General features: G+C 43.8%; 1 protein-coding gene and 1 pseudogene across 5 annotated transcripts in view; both read right to left on the reverse strand.

Moving 5' to 3' along the window:
* Positions 1-1,398: 1,398 nt before the first annotated feature.
* On the reverse strand, positions 1,399-4,059 carry LOC308551498 (activated RNA polymerase II transcriptional coactivator p15 pseudogene; annotated as a pseudogene). The gene has a single exon. The product of its transcript is annotated as an activated RNA polymerase II transcriptional coactivator p15 pseudogene (transcript).
* A 2,513-nt stretch (positions 4,060-6,572) lies between these two features.
* The window catches only part of FHL1 (four and a half LIM domains 1), a 60,256-nt gene continuing 41,719 nt past the window's right edge, over positions 6,573-25,109 (reverse strand). The window contains exons 1-7 of one of the 4 annotated variants that reach the window (XM_081125707.1): positions 18,654-18,740; positions 11,265-11,446; positions 10,655-10,829; positions 9,873-10,042; positions 9,221-9,407; positions 8,445-8,644; positions 6,573-8,062 (exon numbers count right to left, since the gene is read on the reverse strand). In XM_081125707.1, coding sequence (XP_080981833.1) covers positions 7,979-8,062; positions 8,445-8,644; positions 9,221-9,407; positions 9,873-10,042; positions 10,655-10,829; positions 11,265-11,446; positions 18,654-18,675 — 1,020 coding nt within the window. In that variant the 5' untranslated portion in view covers positions 18,676-18,740 and the 3' untranslated portion in view covers positions 6,573-7,978. Of the gene's footprint in view, positions 8,063-8,444; positions 8,645-9,220; positions 9,408-9,872; positions 10,043-10,654; positions 10,830-11,264; positions 11,447-18,653; positions 18,761-25,109 lie in introns of those variants that run through there. The other 3 variants (XM_081125708.1, XM_081125709.1, XM_081125710.1) reach the window with 3 other exon arrangements.

Here is a 25,109-nt window from a genome sequence, read left to right on the forward strand (position 1 = left end):
AATTTTCTTTCCATTATAATAACACAATATACTGGCGGTTGTATTGAGGTGACACCAATTGTTAACTGAGCCATGAACACAGGCGACCAGCAAGTTCAATCAGCAATGGAATCTTACGATGCTCTTCCTCAGCTAGTCGGTGATTCGGCCGAGTTCCACTTGTGGGACAGTAAGATGTGAATTTCAAAACTCTGGTCCTCCTGCACCTGTTTCAGTGCTTGTTACTCTTCCCCATGATGGTTCTGACTTACACTTGAGGCCAGTGATTCAAGTACCTTTCTTTTTACTGTGGTGAAATTCACATAAGTCACCATTCAGTGGCATTTAGTACTTTCATAGTATTGCACAGCCATCACCACCATTCATCTCTTGTTCCAGAACATTGTCATCACTCTGCAAAGAAATCCCAGACCCTTTACAGTCACTCCCCATTCCTCCTCCCCTAGCCCTTAGAAACCTCACGTTTGATGCTTGTGATGGTTGAGGAAAACACATTAGCTTTTTAAGTCTGAGTGTCCTCAGGCAGTTCTGATACTGTTATATACCTGTCTCTTCATGATATCACTCACTTTGATTGGTGAAACCAATGTTCTGATTTGCCTATAAAGCTTTAGTTTCCAATCTTGAAACGTTCTACAACACTAGTTACTGTTTTTGATAAGGTGAGGTCCCCTGGCACACACACAACTTGAAATGCGTTCGTAGCACCCTGTTTACAGCTGTAAAGTGATGGACACTGATCTAGATTCCCCCTCTTGCCGGGCACTGGTGCTCTTGAACCTGTTAGGGGGACACATTGGTTGCCTCCAGCTTCCCATTCTCTCTGAGTAGCCTCTTGGTATCCTCTGCCCTGAGGTTCCTGGCCTTAAAGTAGGTTCTGAGGATGAGCATATTTCCTCCACCTGTGTCATGAACACTGGAATGAAGCCTTTTAAAGGCTCCAATCCCTGGCAGCCACAGAAGCGCAGTATGGAATAATGTAAGGGACACTAGCCAGGGATCAGAAGACCTGAATCTTAACCAAGGTGGCTGTGTGTGTGTACACATTATAGCCATGTGATTGCACATGTTATATATGGCCCCTCTGAGCCTTCTTATCTGGCAAGAGGGGGGCTGCAGTAAAATCTCTGAGGACCCTTTCATTCTCGTTCTGAGGAGTCACAAAATCATTATGGCAACAGCTGGAGGATTGGGAGTAACAAAACAGTGGCTAGTGTCAAGAAGCAAAAGCCTAGAGGCATACTTTCACATTTTATCAGGTCAATTCCCTGTGTCTCTTTCAGTGCCCCCCACCAGGTCTGGTTGGTTGAAGCAGGCCCCCAAAAGGCTGCCTTGTCCTTGGTCTCCCCACCAATCCAGTGCCAGTGTTTCCAGAAGTATGTGTCTAATAATTTCCCCAACTGTGTTATAATAACTAGTTAAGTTTGCATATGCTATATGCCAGGTACTTTATAGGCATCACTTTAAACCTTCACAGCAATCCATATGCAGTGTGGGTATTCGTTGTTACCTAGGAGGACACAGATTTGTGGAAACTGGCATTTGTTCAAGGTCACTCAACTAGAAAGAGGCAGAACTGATTAAAACCCAAGTCTGATTCTAAAGGCAACACCCCATCCCATACTGCTTGGGGAGTGGGAACAGTCCTGGGGCTTGCATGGTAGTTACTATGCTGTCTTTGGTGATGGAGATAAAATAATTGCTAAGGTTTATTGAGTCCTTTTACTGGTTGTCAGTCATCCTGCTGAGCACTTGTATTATTGTGAAATCTGCATGTGATTCTGCAAGGTAGGAATTCAAAGTCTCATTTACAGGCAAGGAAAAAAGCTCAGGATAAGTAACTGGCCCAAGGGCTCATACCTTGAAAATGGCAGGGATACCAGGGTGGGCAGGATTTGAACCCCTTCCATGGGGCTTCAGAACCTACTCAGTTAACCACAAGTAGATCCGTTCTTTTAAAAAAAATGTTTTTATTGATTTCAGAGAGAGGAAGGGAGAGGGAGAGAGAGAGAAACATCAATGATGAGAGAGTCACTGATTGGCTGCCTCCTGCACACCCCCTGCTAGGGATCAAGCCAGCAACCCGGGCATGTGCCCTGACCAGGAATCAAACCGGTGACCTCTTGGTTTCTGGGTTGATGCTGAACTGCCGAGCCACACTGGCCAGGTTTCACTGTCTTCTTTAACTTCCGTTATAGCTCCCTTACATTCTTTTCCTCAGGCACACCATGCCCTATTTATTGCTGCCCATCCCCTGAAACCTGTGCCTAAATCTGTGTCTGCTTTGTCACTGGTTCAGTGAAAGTCCTATCAGAGTGCCTGCTAAAACTCAGTAACATTTAAACCCAGTAGATTAACTGCAAAAGAACCAAGCCTACTGAAGCAAAGGCTAAAAAGCACAAGTATATATGCTCTTTCCCCTAAAAACTGACCACATTACCTACTATAACAGTAAAGCTCACTGCTATCTCTGGCTATATATAATCCATACTCAGTGTTATAAAATAAAATGTTAAGCCAGTAAGCTTTCACAATTTTTAATAAATCCTAGTCTAATTTAATATCTGATTTTATAGACATCTTATAGTGAACATGTTTGATAAGTGAAAGCAAATCAGACATCAAAGTTATTTTCTGTAGACTAAGCAATACGGTAACTACTACACAGAATACTACAGGTCATGATGATATACACACACTCGCTCAGAGTTTTCATACAACAACCTGTGTTGTTTATCCAACTGTATCTCCTAATATTTAATACAGTAGGATTTGTGATTGTAGTTCTCATGTTTTAATTACAAGTGCCTTATTGAGATAACATTTTGACAGTTTCACTGACTACGCAAATTAGCATAATACGTTCAAGAAAAAGAGCAAGAAGTGTTCTTACAAATTGTTCTACAATCCAAATATACAATAGCTTGGAAAACAACATTTAAAAAACAAAAGACAATGTAAAAAGACAGATTAAAGTAACTAGAACAGTGCAAGTTTTATTTGGTCCTGATTTTACAGTTTTCTTACTGCATCATCAATGTCAGCAATTTGCACCTTCAGCAGGCTCCATTGCTCAGGGGTTAAGGAAATACCCTTTCTTCCTGGCTTCATTTCACCTTCTGAATCCATCCAAAATTCTCTAATATCAATCAGGACTTTTCCTTTAAAGTCCCGAATGCTGACGTACCTCATCTTCCCAATCTGAAACATGTTTTCTCCGCAGCTGCTGCTGGGCTTGGAAGATGGCATGGCTCTTGAAGTTTCATCAGTCTTTTGCTTCTTTACAGGGTTTTCAGAAGTAACTTGCTTTATCTTCTTTAACACTGTGCCAACTTCACTGTCAGATTCGCTGCCAGAAGAGATGGTAACCAGTTCTTTTAATTTAGGCATTGCTTGCTCCTGCTCTGAAACAGCCCTTTGCTTGCTGGCTTGCTCGCTTGTGACTCAAGTAGATATGTTCTTGATATCCTGCTCCCCTTAAGTATGAGGGAGAATAGGTTTTTCTCCTGAAAATTTGGTAACTAAAATGTCCCTCCCTTCCTTCTGAGTCTTATGCCTGTCAATGTGCACCAATGTCATTGTGATGTCAGACACTGTCCCTGCCCTAAGGGGGCTCACCGTTTCTATGGCAATGCAGTATCATAATGGATAGGGTGGTGTCCAGGGTGGTGATCTGTGACTTACTAGCTGTGTGACCTTAGGCAAAGCAAATAACCTCTCTGAACTTCAATTTTCTTATCTGGAAGATGGGGGCATGAGTGCCAGTGTTGGCTGTGAGGGTCCAATATAATGTGTATAAGGTGCTTATAGTGGAACCTTGGTTCTCAAACCTAATTTGTTCGAGAAAGCTTTTCGAGAAGCAAATTGTTGGAAACCCAAATCATGTTTTTCCCATTAGAAATTATGTAAATGGAATTAATCTGTTCCAGACTCCCAAATGATTCTGTTTTAACCTTTGTTATATATGGTATGTGTCTAATGTACTGTTTAATCTATAAACAAACACTTTAAAAAGAAAAAGGACATGAAATGTAAATGAAAATTTATCAAAAATGAAATGTGCAGTAAAAAATGAAAATTTACATACACACTAGGACTTACCATTAATATTGAGAGCAACAAAAGGAAAAAACACAAAAATATTCACAACACAATTTCCTGAGATGATAACGTGAGGTTTTGCAGTAAACCAACTCATACTCACTCATTCCCTCCTTTGTCCCCTGAGAAACACCTGACTTATAATACAGGTATCAGCATGAAAGGGTTGTTGGCTTGAGAACCCAAGTTTTTAAAAAATTTATCTTTATTGAAAGTATTACAGATGTCCCCCTTTTTCCCTCATTGACCCTCGCCACCCCTATCCACTCCCCCAGGCCTTCACCACACTATTGTCTGTGTCCATGGGTTATGTATATATGCATATAAATTCTTGGTTAATCTCTCCCCACCCACTCCCCCACCCTCGCCTTCCCTCTGAGATTCATCAGTCTGTTCCATGCTTCTGTCTCTCTGAACCAATTTTGTTCTTCAGTTTATTTTGTTCATTAGATTCCACATATAAGTGAAATCCTGTGATATTTGTCTTTCTCTGGCTTATTTCACTTGCATAATACTCTCCAGGTCCATCCATACTGTCCCAAAGGGTACGAGGTCCTTTTTTACAGCTCCATAGTATTCCACAGTGTAAATGTCCCACAGCTTTTTTATCCACTCGTCTACTGATGGGCACTTGGGCTGTTTCCAGATCTTAGCTATTGTAAATTGTGCTGCTATGAACATAGGGGCACATATATTCTGATTACACGGTGTTTTGGGTTTCTTAGGATATATTCCTAGAAGTGGGATCACTGGGTCAAATTGCAGTTTTGTTTAACAACCAAGACTTTTTTTATGAACTTGCTTGAGAACCAAATTGAGATGGGAGATGTTTGAGAACCAAGGTTTGAATACTTCTAAAGATGCTCGAGTGTTAAGAGTAGGCATCCTGTGGCAAGCAATAGTCGGAGGCTGACACCCATGAGTCTGTTTCCTGGGCGAGGAAGGTGGTGGAGGAAGTCTGTTAGGAACGTGGAGGAAGTGGTGGAGTGGTGGTACAGGGCTGAGGGCCTGGCAGAAGCTTATACAGTACTGGTGGCTACAGTCTGTAATTGTGTGGCTTTTCTCAGCAGAGGTCTTTGGCCCTGGTGTGGGCTGGAGTTTTGCAGGCCAAGTGAAAAAGCAAGGCAAATAGGTAACAGGACTGAGGGGGGAATGAAAATGATTGAAGTGAGAGCATAGAATCTAGGGCAGATACAGAGGGAAGTAAGGGTTGGGAGGAACTGAGAGAATAACCTGGACCAGTCAGTGGACCGGAAGGCAAAGAATGAGCTCAGTGAGAATAAGTATGGCCAGGAAAAATGCAGTTCGACGGCAGGTGAGCATGGATGCTGCAAAGGTCCAGGGTTTGCGAAAGTGGAGCAAGCAGAGGAGGAGGAGGGTACTGGAAATGTGTCATGGTCTCTTCCTATGAAGAAGAGTACATAAGCCAGTGCCCAAGTCTTGAGTGAATGGGAGGGCTTGTCCCCTCCGGGCTCTATCCCTTGCCAGGGTTTCAGGAAGCAGAGGGGTGCCACCTGAATTCCCCACCCTACCCACTTCCTTGGGACCCCAGATGATGACCAGATACATTCTTTTCATTGTTTTAAGGGTCGCTCATCTCTCCAGGGAAATGCAAGGGGATGTTCCCCATTCATAAAAATGCTCATGGTTTCTTGCTGACAGGTTCTGATTCCCTTCTAACATAGTAAATATTAGAACCCAAGGGGTTCTGCCCTTGGTTTTTATTGCCCTGGGCCTGAAGCTCATCAAAGACTACTGCCCTTTCCTCCCAACTCTGCCTTTAGCTGAAATGTTTGACTACGTGCCCTTATGGCCTGGCGACCCATCATGTGGGAAGGCAGCAGACACCCCTCTCGCTGGCCCTCCAGTGCTGCCCTGCAATGACATCGGAGTGAGTAGGTTGAATGGCTCGAGAACATGGGACCCAGAGATGTGTAACAATGATCTAGAAGCTGCAACCTCTGTCAATCCCTAATACCCCTCACTGAAGCCCATGAGCCCAAATGAGTAGTCCCAAACGAGCACTGTCCACAAGGGGGAGTAAGGTTCTCCTGAAGGCCCAACAGTGGAGAGCAGCAGCTGAGAACCAATGTTCAACATTGGCCTGGGACTCCAGAGGGCAGGGGGAAAGGGTAGCCAACAAAATAAGGATTATGATGATTACTCAATGACACGCTTCAGCTGCAGTTCTCTTCCCACCCCCATCCCCCTGGCCAAAGACAATCAATTTGCTCTTTTTAAGGGATGGCAACATCTGGAAAATGCTATTTTGGGTCAGAATAGTTTTTTGTTGTTTTCAACTGGATCCAAGTGATGTTATAGGTTTGTCTTGTTTGTAATTCCCATGTTTTGTGCAACCGCACTGGACTGAGTATGTCCTTAAAGAAAGGGAAAAAGTCATTCAGGTTTCAGGGTCAGTAGTATCACCTTCTAGCAATTCCACCGGGTGGAATAAAAAGATAGGAGGCAAGTTATTTATATGCTGCTTTATTTCTGTAAGAATACACTGAAACATTAGATGATATTAGCTAATGACAAAATGTAGAAATGAGGCATCAGCTCCTCTAACCACGGCTACGAGAATGTTAATATGTGTTGTCATTACATGTTCACTTTGACATCATCTCATTCTACTATGTAATATAACAATGTAGCTAGAATACAGTAAGTAGGTGATCCAGCATCTCAGGTGAGCACTACATGGAAACCTGCCTGTGAGGACGGTGACTTCCTCACCCCCCAGAGATACAGCTGAGCTCTTGAGGAACAGTCCAAAGAATTACAAGAGAAGGGACACTGGCAGGCCTCTTTAACACAGGGACAAAGCAGACAACCACTATGTTACAGGGGATTCAACTCGCCACTGTTTGTGTCACATCTATGTCAATGCCAGTCCTGGAGCCTGCTTAGCTACCCCTCTAGAGTTTTATGTAGGATGATGTCAAAACTGCAGGAACGTTTAGGGGCTAAAATATTTTCATGCAAGTCTCCAAACTCATAATCTATGTTGCTATTAATGAAAACAAAACATTAGTAATTTAAAAAACACGGCAGCTGGGTTAGTTTTGTTCAGCTTCCAGAAGTATTCTCTGTGACGATGTTCCTCTGAAACAGGCTCGTTCTCTCAGATCTGCCTACACTTGTCATATCACCTGCATGTCCCACACTCGGAGGCAGGGACTTTCAGAAAACATGGCACGCAGGGAACTCAAAGGTTAGTACAGGGGAAAGGTCAGCTTAGAATCACAGCTAAGTTCAAATGTTAATTTTCTAGAAATTCGCATTAGTCCATCAAAAGCACAAAAGAACAGAAGGAAGGTTTTGATGAGAAAGTTAAACCATGCATTTCGATAAGTTTTCTTTCTGCTCACAGAACACAGGGTGAGCAGCGAGTTGGAGCAGCCGCTCCAACTCTTGTGTCGTATGATGACACGGTGGGTCCCAGCTGAGTGACGAAGGGCATCTCAGTGGGAGCTTTATCTCTTAGGCTTCTTGCTCACATCACTAAGCAGCTAAATGGTTAGCACTTTTCTGCTCTATGATAAACATGCAGAAGAGTCAATCTATCTAAGTGTTCGTTTTTTAACTGCAGCCATCGCAAAATTCACTTCGCTGCGGAGTTGGTTTTGCTAAATCCTAGAATGATCGCTGTGTGCCCTTGAGTAATACTGTAAAATGGGAAAAAAGACAGGAACAATTTTGAAGAGGTGAAAGACCACTCTCCCCCTATGGATGGTGCAGGGCAGAGGGTGAGGACACAAAGAAAAGACTCAATGCCATTTTACAGGACAGGAGCCCCTGTCACTTTACAGCTTTTTGGCACAGTCGGGGCAATACACTTGCTCCTGATGGAAAACAAAGCGCTTGTTGGCCAGATTCACGGAGCATTTTTTGCAGTGGAAGCAGTAGTCGTGCCAGGATTGTCCTTCATAGGCCACCACACTGGAGCCTTTACCAAACCCTGTGGAAAACACAAAAGAGAACAAAAGAGACAGCTCAGTGAATACAGGTAAGAGGTACATCGCTGCCTTGCCCATTTACAGAGCCAACAAGCACGCAGGGGCAGGGTCTGCCCGGCTCCCAGGCCACCCCTCCACCATGATCTGTCCCCTACGCCATGCCGCCGTGACCCTGCTACAGCTCTCAAGGACCTGAGAAGATGCCAGAGCTCAGCCAAGGGCTTCTCTGATTTAAAGAACCCCCATTCCCACGCCACTGCAATCGCCCTGTAACACTTGCACCGACCTCCCAGCATAACCAGTTTCTTTGATTTATGTCAGGGCCATGGCATCAAAGTGGCCACCAGGAGGCAAACTTGGGCTGTTCGTGGGGTGTGCACTTACCGGGCCTCGAGGAGCTGCTAAGCTTCGATTTTTTCTATAAAGAACCACCACCCACGAGGGACAAGTCCTCTCTCCACCCGGATGCCTGCCCCGGAGGTTGGCGCTGGGAAACAGGGTGAGAGGCAAGCGTTTCCCGTGGCACACTGGGGGCTTCCTAGCTTTAGAGACTGGGTGGCTCACTCTTGACACAGTCCTTTTCCCTGAGGATGGCAAAAGTCTTCTCAAATGTACATTTCAAGGCTCCCCGGGGAGATGGGAACAGTGGAGGCGGGGAAAGGGCCCAGGGCACGTGGACCGCGGCCGCGAGATGAGGAATGAAGTGATTAGCTCAGCTTCTGATAGCAACACAGCTGCTCACAGATACCTCTGAGCTAGCCTTCAGCTATGGGGTGTTATGATCCCAGCCTATCGCTCCCCAGCCTCCCTCCCTTCCCTCTGTCCCACCCCCACCCCACCCCATTAACCCCCTCCCCCCCCCACCCCCCCCCACCCCCCAGAATCCCACGCGCAGTGCCTGCCCATTGCGTGGGTCTCAGGCTCATGAACTCCGCAGCACAGATCATTAGTCAGCAGCAGTCAGGAAGTGTTCTGTATTGCAAAGGCTAACCTGGCCTGCGGGAGAATTCAACACTATTTGGGGGCCTTCAGGACCACAATAGCAAGGAGAGGGGGCATTCTCTGGGTCCTTTGTGGATGACACCGACGTAGGAAAATGAGAGATGGTTACCATGCGCAAAACCTAGCCTGGCCAACTTAGCAAGGACTCTTTAGCCTACCAGTGATGGGGTTCTTGCATCCAGCACACTTCTTGGCCACAAAGTTCTTGTAGCAATCCACGCAGTAATACTGGTCCTCCACAGCGGTGAAACGCTGCCCAGCCAGCTTCTTAGAGCAGGTAACACACACAAAGCACTCGCCATGCCAGGGCTGATCCTGGTAAGTGATTCCTCCAGATGTGATGGCCTAGACCAGGGAGTGTAGCACCGAATTCAGATTCAACAACCATTTTGTTGAATGCCTACTACGTGCCAGGCACTGTGCTGGGCGCTTTGGTCTACAATATCTCATTTAATCGCCACAACGGCCATGGGAGGCAGGTGCTATTATTATCCCCAAGTTACAGATGAAGGTACTGAGGCTCAGAGAAGGCAAGCCCCTGTGCAACATTACACAGCAACTAGGTGGTGGAGGCAGGCCTCTAGAGCCGGGGCTGCCTGTGCCTCCAGGGTGAGCACCTTTCGGGCAGCCTGAGTTGGCCCGGACACTTCTTTCTACTACCAGTCTCCTCATCTGTAAAATGAGCATAATAATTCCCACGTCACGGGGCCGTCGTGGGGATGGAATGGGATAGTGTGTGTGCAAGTGCTCTGCCAACTGTCCAACGCTTCTAGAAACAACACTCCATGCAGAACTCCCTTGACAACGTACCTTGTTGCACTTGACGCAATGCTTGGCAAATTTGGACTCGTGGCAAGTCACGCAGTAGAAGTCCTCCCCTTTAGGGAAGAAGCTTCCAGACCCGATGACTTGCTTGCAGTTGCTGCAGGTGAAGCAGTCTTTGTGCCAGACGGTTCCCTTGTATTCCACGTTTTGATCTCCTGCAAGGGCGGGGGAAGCGATTGGATAGCCCCACTGATAGTGCTCTGCAGGGGGCTGCATCCACTCAGCTCCCACCCTGGGCCCTCCAGAGGTGGGAGAATGCAGGCCCTGCAGCGACTGGCCTCACACTTCCAAGGAACCTACCCATGGGGGGTTCTCGACAATGGCCTACTTGTAGGTGTGCCAACCCAGATCCGTCAGGGAGGGGACCCCAGCTGTAGTGTTTGAGGAGGAGACACCTGAGTCCCCACTCCCACGCCCTTTGTGGACTTAAGAGATTCCGTAGGGGACTGGCTGAGCCCGAGCTACACCCTAAGGAGGAAGCATGCGTCGATCACTTACTCTACTCAAATGAGAAAGTGCTACATACTTTTCACTTCCTTCTCTTGCCACAGACAGTTGTCTCCAGTGGTCTTTAGTTTCCAAATGTGTGCGTGTGTGCGAGCATATATGTGTACGCATGTATACGTGTATATATATGCGTGCATATATATGCCAAAAGCTAAGAGCAGCTCCCAGCAGCATTAGCCCCATCGTCCCAAACCACCCCACATCCTCTCTGCCCACAGGCCTCCTCCCTGGCCACCCCGGGGGGTGAGTGTGGGCAGTACCTGCCACAATGGGCTTGAAGCAACCCTTGCACTTGGGGGAGTCCTCCCGTGTGGTGCACTTGTTGCACAGGATCTTGTTGTCCTTGGACATGAAAGTTTCATTGGCCAAGGGGTGCAGGCACTTGGCGCAGCGGAAGCAGGTGTCATGCCAGTAGCGGTTCTTATAATGTACCTCCTGGAAACCAAGCAGAAGGGGGTGGGCTGCTGTCAGTGACCTGGGGCTGGTGAGATGACACCGCCCCTTATACCTGGGGGTGCCCTGAGCTGAATGCTCTAGTGAGTAACATGGAGGACACTGAGGTGAGAATGGAAGACTTACAGTTCCTGAAACAAAAGAAAGAATACAACCACCAGAGCTGGTATGGGCCTTGGCACCAGCTGTTACAACTCACACACAGACAGCTCAGGACACTGTCAAGGGAATGAGCACTAGAAACAAGGGTTGCTGGCTCCTGGGCGAGTGCCTGTTTCCTTGTGTCCATGCCCCTGCCTGTCCTGCCTTCCACACAGGTGGCTGCAGTGATGAGGAGAACTTGGGACAGGGTGGGCTTTTGTTGTCTTGGCCGCTGGACAACCAACCTGTCCCTTCCCCACGTGAGGACCGCGTTACCTTGGAGTCTGCTCCAATGGGCTTGCGGCACTCCACACAGGTGTTGGCGCAGAACTTGTCGAAGCACTTCAGGCAGCAGTGGTGGCCGTCCTTCTCCACGTACTTCTTCCCCTGCAGGGGGTCCCTGCAGTAGTGGCAGTCAAACTTCTCAGCCATGGTGCCCACTTTGTACCTGGAGGGACCTATGGGGGCAAGAGGCAGAACAAATGACCAATGGAAAAACTAGCTGCTGTACCACGGAGGCTTCCAGGAGACAGCTGCACAAGGCCGCGTGGGGCCTGCAGGCACCGACGCAACACATACTTCACTAAGACTCCTGGCAAGAAAGAGCCCTTGAGGGTAGCTCCCCAGGGGCCAGGGAAGTCCCTGGGGACTTGGGAGAAACCCTGCTGGGATATCCTGCTGTGCTGCTTCACAGGACACTGAGGGGGACAAGAGGATCAGAGATGTGTCGGCCTGCCAGGGGTTCTGGACGTCGAAGTGGCTCTGAGCAGTGATGTGAACGAGTGCAGGGGTGTGAGGAAGCAGGCAAGACAGAAGGAGTTGTTTTACACAGAAGGACACTTAGCTTCGGGCACAGTTTGCATGCAGCAGCTGCTGCGGGCGGGGGATGCTCAGGATGTTCTCAGGCTGGCTGGCTCAGCTGGCTTGCAGAGGAGGGAGATGCCCAGACCCTCTGCTTTAAGAGCTATGTTCTAGACAGTGAGCCAGAAACCTCCCTGCCAGCTTCCAGCTCCTCCTCCATAACTTCTTAGAGGGGGAAACAGCATCCTCTGGAAGCCTCGCTTTCCTCCTGACTGTAAACTTCAGTTCATCTGAACACAAAGATTCACTGCTAACTCTAAACACTGGGCACACAAGCAGTCCTTATTAATTTGCTTAAAACGTCTGCATTTACTTTAAACCTGACAGAACAATTTTACATCCCTGAATGGATCCTAAGGAATTTTGTCCAAGGTAAGTTTACTGGCTTTGAGTCAGTAAAGAGAGGATTTATTAGAGTAGCATTCTCAATTGGTACTGGCAGGTTTTACAACTGTCAATTATTTGTTATAGTAATGTGCAGTTTTATGGCAGTCCAAAATTAACCCCCCCCCCCCTTTGTTCAAGCAAGTGAGAATAGATATAGTCAATGAAGTGTTACTATTTAGGACATTTGCTGTTTGAGAAATCGCAATTTTAAAGTAAAGTCTGGGGGTGAGTAACTTATAAAAAGTGCTAAAATGATAATTCTAAGAACCTCCTCCACTGCCTTCATATGAACAAGTCCCTTGCCCCCTTCCTGACCCCTGCCCACCCATCTCCGACCCTAGACCACCCACCTGCAATTACAAGCACTGCTAAGGTATTCTGTTAATCCTGTCACGGAAAAGGTACCAAATGTGAGTATCTATGAGCTCCCAACTTCTTCAACATATGCTAATTTGTTTCTCTCTCCCTGAAAAAGAAACTTACATGGGCAAATAAAGAGCAATTATTTCATTTGCTTAAGAAACATGAGAATGGAGACTACTTTTGCCAACTGCCCACAAACATGGTTACCGTGCTAGCAGACATCCCCAGCATAATTTAGAAAGAAAGGAGAGAAAAGCAATGAGCAGTTGCCCAGTACTCACCGCAGCTCTTCTACTAACTGAACAGCCCCAAACTCCCTCTTTGGGTCCCATTCCCAGTTTTTTTTTTTATACAAACACATGTCCAAGTTGTTTGGATCTTGTTGCCATAGGCAACCAAATAGCAGAGTGTGAGCTAAGGAAACCGCACCCAGTGTCTCAGACCCTGCCTCAGTGAAGGCTGGTGAACTGTCACTGAGAACTGGGTCAGTTTCTAAGGCCAGCCCCCCTAAAGAGGGCATCAGACCACTGACAGGCTTTATGTTGTGAGCCAGCCTAGCTCCAGCTTGTGCTGGCTCACAGGCAGACCCCTCATCTCCACAGAGCTGATGACTGAAGCAAGCAGGTAACATTCTTGGGCAAAGATATTTGCTTGACTTCTCAGTAGAGATTTATCGAGACCAGAGACCATTCTTAATAGCACTTTTCCCCCAAAAGAAGAGCAGGATGTTCTCTTACACAATTGGGTTAGAAATGAAAAGCAGAGACACAGAGAAACCAGGGGCAGTTTACATAAGGAAGCTTGGAAACTGCCTTGAGCCTCTGTATATAGAAAAATGTGCCTGTCACAGTGATATCATGTTGAGAATCTCTCCCCTAATTCATTCTTGTTGGTCCTTCACATGTCACATAAAATCTTTGTCTTACTGGCTTTTCCATATTGAAATTGTGCACTCAACAAAGATTTACTCTTGCTAAGAGCTAAATAGAGAAACCAAACGAATCTCCAGTAACAGTAAACGCCATGAAATTAAATTATCAGTGGTTCCTAAATGCCATTTGGCAGGAAATCAGAATATATAAGATAGACAACACTGGCTAGTAATCTCAGCTGGTTTAGCCCTTCAGAGACTATCGGCTTGGACCGTATTTGAAATACACTTTCCCTTACCAAAGTCCCTACTTACAGAATAAAACTTTGAACACTACTCATTTTAAGGTCACTCTCTTCCAGGCATCCAGATGATGAACTAATCCATGTCTCACCAATGAACATGAAGTACCCGAGTGTGTTGAACATGAAGTCACATTTAATGAAGTTGCTCACCGCTCTATCATTCTTATGGTACAGGGTCTTAGATCCAGCAAAGGGCAAGTTAAATGAATGCACCCCAAGTTAATGATGTTTTCGGGTGCTAACTTTAGGTGTTATTTTTTCTGTTTACAGTGTGAAAAATCCAGGGTCATCCTTTTAGAACTGATTTCCACAGTGGACTCAAGCTTTTTCTTTTTCTTTAATCCTCATCCAAGGAAAGAGGAAAGGTCAGGAGGAGAGAGAGAAGAACACTGATGTGTGAAACACCAATCAGTTGCCTCCCATACAAGCCCTGACTGGGGATCGAACCTGAGACCCTTCCATGCATGGGCTGATGCCCAACCAACTGAGCCACCCCGGCCAGGGTAAGCCTTTCTCATGTGTATGGAAACACTTATTTGTCAAGATAAAATAGGAACTTCTAGGAATGCTCATTTTATTGCCTAATAAGTAAACAGGCTGGAAATACTTAAAGCATGTTAACAATGTTGATGGCAAATTCATGAACTTTGGTACTCTTTTGCAATAAATCCAGTTAAGTGGAACTCAGGCGACCCAAATTAGCTTAACTCGTGTTTTTCTAACCTTATGATTATTTGGTCCCAAACTATTTCAAATTGTCACACAGTGTGCTTAGGAGGAAGCTGGAGTAATACATTCCTGCTGATGAGATAGTTACCATGTCAAAACTTTGAATAAAATGTGAATGATGTGTACAAGAGCAAACTATTGTGTTACTACTTATCTTCAAAGAGGTTAACAACTCTAAGAAGAGAGCTTATATATGACAACACTGAGAGCTTCCGAAAAGACGGCAAATGCCCTGATTTGTGGGCTCCATCCAAATGAGACATAGTTAAGTGCTGACTTCACGATAAGAGAGAAGCTTTGAGCTTTCCTTACTTTCCCTTTGTTAGAAATAAGAGAATAGAGAAAAATAATGATGGCATTGATCTTTTCTTTGGGACTCTCTTTAATCTTAAGTAATGACAGATACTGAGGTGTTTATCTCTTAGGGAATAATTTTTATCCCTTTAGCAATTTCTAAGCACATGAAATCCGAAGCCTTTTAATCTTCCAGAACTGCCAGATCTGTTTGCCTTGACCTATTGCTGTTATCTGGGAAAGGGCATGTCATCAATCATTAAATGAAACTTTGATACATATAACTACAGCACTGCTTCCCTGCCTGTCTGTCCAGGCTAGGTTTGCCCTGGGGTAGCTCTCTGACTAATTTTAACCTCACAGTGTGGCCCTCACCCGGACATGGTGATGAGGTTTCTCTATCACAGACAAGTTTGCCAATTCACCAGGAGCCCTGGGGACCTAAGCAGGGGCCTTGTACACAGGAGTAACACAGTACACGCCCATTGAAACTTCTTTTAGTAAAGGCATTTTATAACAAGGATTTCTGTTTTGGGAACTCAGGGAGCAGATCCTGTGACCCTAAGGTGCTGACATCTAACCAACAGTCCTTTATAGACTTAGTAGGTCAGAATGCAGTTGGAAATGTGACCAGGCGATCGAGTTGTAGGTATTTATTCCAAGGTGGTAGCCTGACTTTCATGTTATGCCTGCTTCAAAAGTCACATCATTCTTCACTTAATAAACAAGCTTCCTCTTTCATAAAATTCCTGAACCACTTCCAACATGCTGCGAGGTGCCTACATAAACCTCAGTATCTCAATAAAAAGTTCTGGTTTTTGATTTAATCATGTACATATACAAGTAATACAACATTGCAACTTTTTTTTTTTTTTTACTATAAATCTCTCATTAGAGAAGTCTATCTCTATTTAATAATCTTGCTTGTGTTTTTATGTGTATTTTGTCACATATTTCATGCTAATGTTCATTTTTGTCCCCGTGCTTAAGTGGTTCTAAATAAGAATATTTAAGAAAAAAGTGAGTATTATAACTAGGTAGCATTTTTTTAACTAAGCACTTCCCGAGTGGTATAATGTACAGTGTAAACAATGAGCAGCAACCCCCCCCCAAAAAAAAGTTCGGGTTATTTCTGGTCTGTTAATTGCTAAGTCCAACATACCAGTATGTTAGTCACTCCATTTATAAATATTGGCTTCTAAAGAAAGGGTATATTGCTTTCCTGAGAACATTCAACAACTGGAACGGAGCCTTAGCTGATGAATAAGACACTTGTGTAACAGACATGCTCACGCACCTGGAGGTGTCGTCAGACATTTGGGAATAAGTACCTAAGTAGCTGGAATGAGACGAAGTTCATGAGTCACGGCTGAAAAGTAGTCTTTCATAGAATTTCATAGAAAACCAAAAAGTGCTTTTTCCCTTAAAAACAGAATGTGTGCAGAGTGATTAAATGTTATTAGCAACTTCACTTGTACACTGTATTTAGGGGAAAAAACATATAAATCTCTTTTGGATCACCGGTAGACAGGTAACACAATTTAGATTATATCTGGTATCAGGAGGTTTGATAGAGATTATTAAACAAAAAATTATGTGTCCCTGAACTTCCATTAGGCCAGATTCTATTCTTGTGCTACTTTGTTCATAGTTGAAGCTTTTCTTAACATTTTAAAATTGATTTGAGGGAGGAAGAGGGAGAGGGAGAGAGGAGGGGGGAGAAACATCAATCTGTTGCCTCCCGTACATGCCCCAACCTGGGATCAAACCTGCAACCTGGGTATGTACCCTGATCAGGAATCGAACTCGCCACCTGTTGGTGCTGGGGACAATGCTCTAACCAACTGAGCCACCTGGCCAGGGCGAAGCTTTTCTTAATGTTGTTCACATTATGTGCTGTACATTCTGTCTTCCATATAGCAACCCGACAGCAATGGAACATGTGTTTTTAGTTTCTTTAGTGGTGGTGAAGTAGTAGGCAGTCATTTAGTGGTCATTAAAAGTACAAAACATTGAGCTTCACCCTTGACCAAATCTACCATTTTTCAGTTATTTAAAGAAGTCAATCCACTTTGATTATTCTTTCTCACTTCACCTTTTCATTTTCCACCCCTGCCCTGAGAACAGACTCCTGGGGCTGTGTAACCCGCGGGGAGTGGCTGGCGAAGGGAATTAATGGGTGTACCATAAGGCAAATGATCTTACTTCCCTCTCACCCATCCGCAGCCCCGGTCCTCAACTTGAAAAGCCAAAGGGTAAAGGATTTCAATCTACATAATTTTGCAGACTGTAAGTGTTCAATAACAAAATTCTTGTCCTTAAAATGTCCTCTCAGTATGTGGATGGTCACTAAAAATGGATTCTGATCCACTTTTGTCCACATAAAGCCCATTTCAGGGCACTATGGATTTTCCTGAATGTGAGGACTTCTCTTCTGTCTGCTTTCATGGACCTAAGAACCCAACGCAATAGAAAACAATAGTTCCTGATTTAAAACTCATCGAAAAGGTGTCAATTAGTCTAATTTAGTCACAGTTATAGCTTCCAGATTTATATAGGCAAGAATAAAATCAAAGCTTGGGTGTGCTAGAATGTCACCTTTTAAATACAATATGTCCCTACTTAGTCACTTAATTAGTAAATAAAATGGGGAGATACTGTAGCAGTTAACATGTATCCAAGGTCCACTGGAACAACTGGTACAACTGAAGAGTGTGCTACACCCAGAGAATGTGTATGTTGGCCGATTACCACAATCTCTGGCATGTGGTGCCATGTTTGTAAAATGGCTCCTGGGGTGGGGGGTGGGAGACAAACAGCTCTTGAACTCTTAAATAAGGAAGACATTGCATATTAATTCATCAAAGCAGGAATTCCATGGTAGCACATTTGTTTTAAAACACCAAAGGAATAGTTTCTAAACTATTCCTATTGTTTAAATATTGACAGGCAATCCCAAGTTTATAATTTTTTTTTTTTTCTAAAAGAATGCCACTGCTTATTTCTTTGTCTCTTAATCTGAAAACTTGGAGACAGGACAAAGTGCTTGGTTTCTAAGAAAGGGAAGCGTTACTCAGGCAGAGGACAACAAAGCAGCAACAGCATTCCTGGCTGCAGAGCAGAGATTGGCAGCAGGCTGAACAGAGAGAGCCGGGCATTCTGAGGAGACTGCCTGTCCTTCAGTCTTTGGTCCCCTATTCCGAGGTGTATTGTCCATGGCCAAAGGGCTTCCTTAACATCACGTTACAAAACAAGAGGAAGACTCTTATAGTAATGACAGTCTAGAAGTCCTGAAATTTTGCCCCCTTTCCAATTAATAACCTAAGTGTTATAGCAAAAGGAACACAGCTGTTTCTTCAGGAACACTAAAAACCACTGTTTAGAAATAGGGAAGATACGTGGTAGGGCATTACGGACTTTCTCAGTTATAAATACTCCTTCCAGCTCTATATTCAATTTACCTTTTTCTACACATCTTAAATTTGATTTAAAGCACTGTCAAGATAAGAATTTGTATCTTATAAATCACCAAAAATTTCTAACCAAAATATCTTCTTTCCTCCCACAATTTCTTACAGTTTTATAAGATGTCCTGAAAAATGTACAATATAGTAAAAGGTTCATATATTTTAAAAAATAAGCCATTCAAACTGCTAATTTTACTTGAATAAGAATAACATTTTGTCTTTGAAACAACATCAGAAGACAAGGACTGAACAGAGATGGGCTATGTCTTATTTACTATTTAGACAATACTAAATTCATTTCATGAAAAACTATCCTTTAGGCAAATGACGGCTTTACTGCCCAAACAAACTTGTGCTCAATAGAAGATAAATAATATGAAGCTTTTACCTGAGTGTCTTTGGGAAGCCATGGCTCAGATACCAAGTTCAGGAGCAATACCTAGACCAGTCCTCCCTGGACCACAGCTGATAAGGCTGTGGCTCATTTGTGAACATACATTTAAGGGGAAGCGGCTAACACAAAAATAACCAAGAGCAGATGGCCCACCCCTCCCCAGAGATCACAACCTTAATCCCACTAGAAAATTCTTAACCATTTTAGGTGATCCAAGGGAGAAGAATAGAACCCAGTAAAAATACCAAACACTACATATAAATACCTGTGGGGCTACTCAGCATCCAAATTAGCTCCAGAGCCAGAGAGGCCACATAGAAAGTCATCCCTGTACCGGAATAAAATTTGGACTCAGCTCTGGCATAACTTAACGCTGAGCCACCCTTGTTAACCCACTTCATATGCCTAAAGAGCTTGTATTTGGCCCTACAAATAATTCATTTTTTTTGCTGTTATGATAAAAGTAACTATAAGAGATAGACTTATGTTACCAGTGTAGTTAAAAAGAATTAGACACTATGAATATAGAGATCCTGGGCATTATCTGTCCTCCTTGGTATGTACCAGATTAGCAGAATTACTGAAAAGAACAATTCTAGCCACACATCTCCTTAGTGTCAGACACTTAATGTCAGATAGAGCAGGGTAGGACAGAGACATAGACACCTATACCCACTATGTACACAAGGAAGAGACTTTGTCTCACAAACAAAATCTCTTGCTTTTCACTGTAGCGACAATAAAAATAAAAATATTGATGGAAGTGAATACAGCAAGTTATTATGCTATGACAGCTCAATAGGCCATCTGATGGCTGGAGGCTGGTCACCAGGAACAAGCTCAAGGAAAAGCTAAGGTCCTCAGGATGGCCTGTAAGTCCCTCTAAGAACCCCTGTCCCTGCCCCGCTCACCCCAGCTCCCTTCAACTCCAGCCCCATTGGCCTCTGAGCTGTCCCCTGCACCCTACAGACACGCCCCACCTCAGGGTCCCAATACTGATTCCCTCAGCACCAAGCCTCTCCCAGCCGCTCCTCTGCCTCCTCAAGGGAAGTGACATGGTGCTCTCCCCATGACCCTCTAGCCTCTTTCTTATCCAGCCTGATTGCATTATGGCAGGAACATGGCCAGTCTGAACAATACCACACCCCTAAAATAAACTCGAACTTTTCACCCGAAGGAAACACTGTATTTTATTAGATGATTAACCTTTATGAACCCAAATTTTAGATTTCAGTGAGGTGTGTTTTTAGGTAAAGCCAAGGTATTTTTTATGTCCCTCTTGTGGTGCTGTGAACAATAAACTTAGAGCAGCAAATGCTTTCTTCTAAGAAGTCAATCCTAGTTTCAAGCCACACATCAGGACGTGTATTCCTTTAGCAAGTGTGGTAGTTCCAGCCATCTGATCATTTGGAAAAGCAACAACCGAATATGGACAGAGTGACAGCCCTATAAGGTTAGCAAATCAATATAAATCTATTTTGCCTGATACACAAGAGAAGGCACAAAAACAAGAGCATTACTTCCTGACCATTAATGAATTAGTCAACTATGACAAATCAGTGTGAACTGAGAGCTTGGCCCTACAGCAATAGCATTTATTCTATCTGCAGTTTACTTCAACCAGGTAACTCTGCCTTCCAAAAAACTTCCTGAAGCGTGACCACTGCCTGCTCTTAAGATTTGTCCCCACAAAACCACAACTTTCATGAAACCAAAACACAAAAGGCCTTTTGTGAGGTGAAACACAATTTCTCAGTAAGAATAGCTGGTGATTTTGCCCTGTCTTAGATCATTGGGTCAGAAACCCTGATGGTTATTTAGCACACGCCCAAACAATCACTGGTTTCATTAGCGTCTGGGCCAACTTCATTACACATTAACAGTATGATGTTAATAATATCCTTAATAATCACTGGACTGTTTACAAAGTGCCTTTATATACTGTTGGTGGAGCTGGCTGGTGTTTGATTAACAAATCTCTCCAGTGGCTGAAGGCCACATTTCAGACCCTTTAGTTTTTCACAGTCCAGTGTACATCAGGATGGTTTTCCAGTGAGTGTTAGGCATCAAAAGTTCTAAGCTCCCTCTTGCACATGATCCTCTGAGAACCATTTACTTCAGAGGTTATGTACACATTCTTGTCTTCCAACAACTCAGCAGTTACATTTTAACCTCCCCTTGGGCCCCACCTGTACATGCTACCACCCTATTCATTTTATAAGATGAACACTTAAGGAACAGTTGTCGTACTATGTGGTGCAGGATCTTCTGCTGCCCACAGAGAGTAAGACAGTTCTTTCTTCTCAGTGTACCAAGATCAATATACAAATGACTGTCATGCAAGAGATATAAAGTGGTGTCGAGATTTAGCAGAGGCAGCGATCATATTGGGTTTAGGGGCATCAGACAAGACTTGGTGAATGTGATCATATTTGACCTGGTCCCTGAACAATGGGTAAGACTTTAGCACAAGGAGGAGAGGAGAGGGAATTCTAAGGAAAGGTACAGTGTGGGCAAAGGTATGAGAAGAGCACAGGGTCTGCTCCAGAAGCAGGACACAGCCCATCACAGAAGCACAGGATGTGGAAGAGATGGCACACCAAGCTACAAAGGAAGGGAAAGGCAGAGCATGAAGGGCCTTTTTGCAATTGGTACAGAAGGATAAGATCAGGATAATGCAGACAGTAATAAAGGTGGATCCTGGGGAAGAAAGTCTGGTAGCAGGAAGAGTCTGGAAGGGTACTGCAGTTATCCTGATGAGACGTAAGGGGGGGGGGACTGAATGAATGAGAGCAATAATGGCAATGGGCATGGAAAGGAAAGAAGGCTACTTTGGGGCAGGACTGACAGGGCAGGTTTAATGTATCAAGGGAAGGGAGCTGGCGATCCCTCTGATTTAGTTATTCTGGGTGATCAGGTAAATAATGGGGAATTTGGGAGGCGGCACTGGTGGGGGGAAGAGTGGTGCTTTATTTGGGGCTTTATAATGAGGTTCTACTGAGAGGTCAATAACTAAACCCCTTTAATGGGATCCAAGTTGTCAAGTCAAGAGAGAAATAGGGCTACTGGTGCGGTTACGGTGGAATCCCATTTGTGGGGATTCTCCCACTGCAACCTAATCCCAGCCTCTCTACCTCAGAAACACTGCTGGGAGGATCAAACTTCCAAAGTTCAAAGTGGTGCAACCTAAGAGTCAAACACGGCAAATTCAGTGACCTGGTTGGCCCACACCTCCAAAAGTTCCTCGTTCACAGCTTGGCTTGTGGTCATCCTTCTCCCTTTACTTTATTTTTCATTTACCAAAGAAATTTCCAAATGATTTAAAACTTCTTTAGACAATTACTGGCCACTAGTCATGGCAGAGGCAAGAGGTTGATGACAACCTAGAATGGAGTCTTTGTGGGTTTATCAGTGGTTTGATCTTCATTTTTTTACATTATTCTTCTCTCCTCGTGCCTACTATTAATAAGTTAATACACTACAAGTATCTTCTCAATATAACTTTGTCAGAGTACCAGTCCCTTCGCCAACAATTTTACTGAGTGACTCCAACTACAAGATTAGGCATCTAGTCATGTACTCTGATATGATGGGATTCGATGCTGAGCTCTCCCAAGTATTTCTTGTCCTATGTACTCTTGCCATCTCATGTTCCTGTCAATCTTTAGGGTGGGAAGAGTACTTTCTCTTACTGACAAATCAAATTTTGCAAAGTCACTGCTTAAATGTCACAATTTTAGAGTAAAACAAGGGAGCCCCACCAGGGCAACCTGAGAGGCAATCTCATCGTGCAAGATCCGAATGAAAGCAAAGCTAGAATTCTTTCTCCCAAAAGGGTCTCTGAGTTTCAGGGCAAAGAAAAGGGCAACTATGAAAGGGAAAGACTTGTTACAAATGAGGTTAAATACAAGAAGCAGAGAACTTTGCAAATTGCAAAGCACCTTGAAAATGCTAATTTATTCCAGTGAAGACCTGCTCATTTCACTATGAACGAGGGCTTAGAAGGTTTTCTTGTAATATTCACACAGAGATTAAGAATTTAAACACATACCATGGCCTTTGACACTTGATTTTTGGAAATGTCATCCCATGATTCATAACAGTTTTAAATGTATCCTGTCCTCAAAGTCGGCCCTTTCCTATACTGCTATGAGACTCTCACCAAGATGTATGAACTATCCCAACCATATCCTAGAGATATTTTTATGAGCCTCTAACCAGAAATCATCATCATAAAAACACTGAACAAATGACTTTCAAATAAGCCACACTATATGATCTCAGATTTTTTACAAAACCAAAGTGGCACTTAAGAAAGAAGATACAGAGAAAAAAATGATAGAACAAAAGAAACAAAACAGAGAGTTTTAGGAAGAAATATTAAACACAGATATAGAATCTCAGATCAAGGGAGAATGGATGTATCACAAAACTGAGAAGCTGGTAGGGATAAATCTGTCATATTTTAGGTGTTAAAATTCTCTTCCAGTCTATTTCTACCACCCACTTGTGATATATCTGTTTTATTTCCATGTTGCCATGTGCCATGACTCAAAACACTCTCTCAATCATGTTAAGTCCTGGCATTCACCAAGCCCACCTGTTGTGGACATTTCAAGCCTCTGATAGATACTTGAGAGCTAAACATGTATGGGACTAGTCTATGATTTACTAAGTAGATTAATATCCATTAACAGAAAAAACCCAGCAAATCAAATAAGCTTCAATCTATTTATTCTTAAAGCTACTAATGGAGATCGACTGACTTGTCCACAGGTGCTATCACAGTACCTCATGAGCCCCGCACTTCTTGATGTGAGGTCTCAACTAGTAACATAAAATCTGTCTTCATTTACCAAAGGGCTGTAATTAACATTACCTTATTATGCATTGGTGTCTTCAATTCCCAAATAGGGCATAGCCCTGGAATTCTGAGTAAAGGCTGGTAAAGGTGCACATAAGCAGGAGTGAGAGCACAGGAAAATGAAAGAAATCAAGCAGTGATATGGGTGTCACTCAAAAGTCTAGATCTTGTTAGGCAATAGGGCTGACTAATAGCAGGGACATTCAGATTTCTAGAGGACTGAAAGCTTCACTTGGTCTGCATATGCCAAGTTTTTCCCGAGGGCCACTCTGAGCAGTGTCTCAACCTAGATTTGAAGCAGATATCAAGGAGGATCCAGGAGGGTGGTGGTCCACAGTGATTCATGGCTGAGAGAGCAAATAGGAATAACTTCCTGTGGAAAGAGCTATTCTGTTTGTGAGGACAGGCACTCTTATGTGAAAACTCAGTGGTAGACCACAGTAAAGACTAGTGTGATCTTGTGTGTAGCCTGCTGTGAGGTAACTGCCCAAAAGGGTACCTCATGTTTTCTGTCAGTCTGTGCATAGTCAGGACAGAATATAATGGGTGGGTCCTATGGGTATTTCCATCTTCATAATGGCAGAGAAGAAAAATGATCTTAAGATACCATCTAGTCCAACCACCTCATTTTACAGATGTGGAAACTAAGACCCAGAGATGTGTGAGAACTTGCTTCATTGTGTTAGAAGCACCTCCAGGTCTAGAGCCTGGTGTCCAGACTTCCAAAGCTCTATTCCTTGCATAATATCAAGCTTTTTCCAGCAAGGGCTCTTTACTTGTGACAATGTAAAACCTAGGAATGCAGTTTATGGTAAATAGGGTTCATGATCCCTTGACTTTTGATAATCATCAGCAGAGGCTAGGTGTCTGGGTCAAGACTAAGGGGCAGTTGTATGATCTGTTGATGAACACTTTGCAGATTTTCTCATGCTACAGCAAAAGTCCAGTCAAAGAGACCATAAACTTCATCCAATGTAGTTCAGATAAAATGGTTTAGACTGGATCATAGCTATTTTTGAACATTTCCATGAAATAAATTAAAGTCTTAATTTTATATGATTATCTGAACAACTAACATTGTTCTAAGACAAATAATATGGAATGTTCCCTGAGTTTAATATGGTCATATCTAATTTTTTTTTTAACTTTCAAGGGAATACAGTATACTGGCTAAGGTCATGGACTCTGGAGCCAGCACGTCTAGAATCAAATCCTGCCTCCAACCACTTACTGGTTGTGTGCAAGCAAGTTTTACTTAACTTCTCTGTGACTCAACTTGCTCATTTGTAGAATGGGGATAACAACAATACCTATATTAATTGGATTGTTGGGAGAAATAAAGTAGTAAATATCTGCAACATTTAGAACAGTAGCCCAGCCACATGGCTCAGTGGTTGAGCATCAACCCACGAACCAGGAGGTCATGGCTCAATTCCTGGTCAGAGAACGTGCCCAGGTTGCTGGCTCAATCCCCAGCCCAGTTGTGGGCATGTGGGAGGTGGCCAATCAAATCTTGCTCTCTCCCTCTCCCTTCCTCTCTCTGAAATCAATAAAAATATATTTTTAAAAATTAAAAAAAAATAGAA

The sequence above is a fragment of the Miniopterus schreibersii genome (assembly GCF_964146895.1).
Source record: "Miniopterus schreibersii genome assembly, chromosome: X".
NCBI lineage: Eukaryota > Metazoa > Chordata > Mammalia > Chiroptera > Miniopteridae > Miniopterus > Miniopterus schreibersii.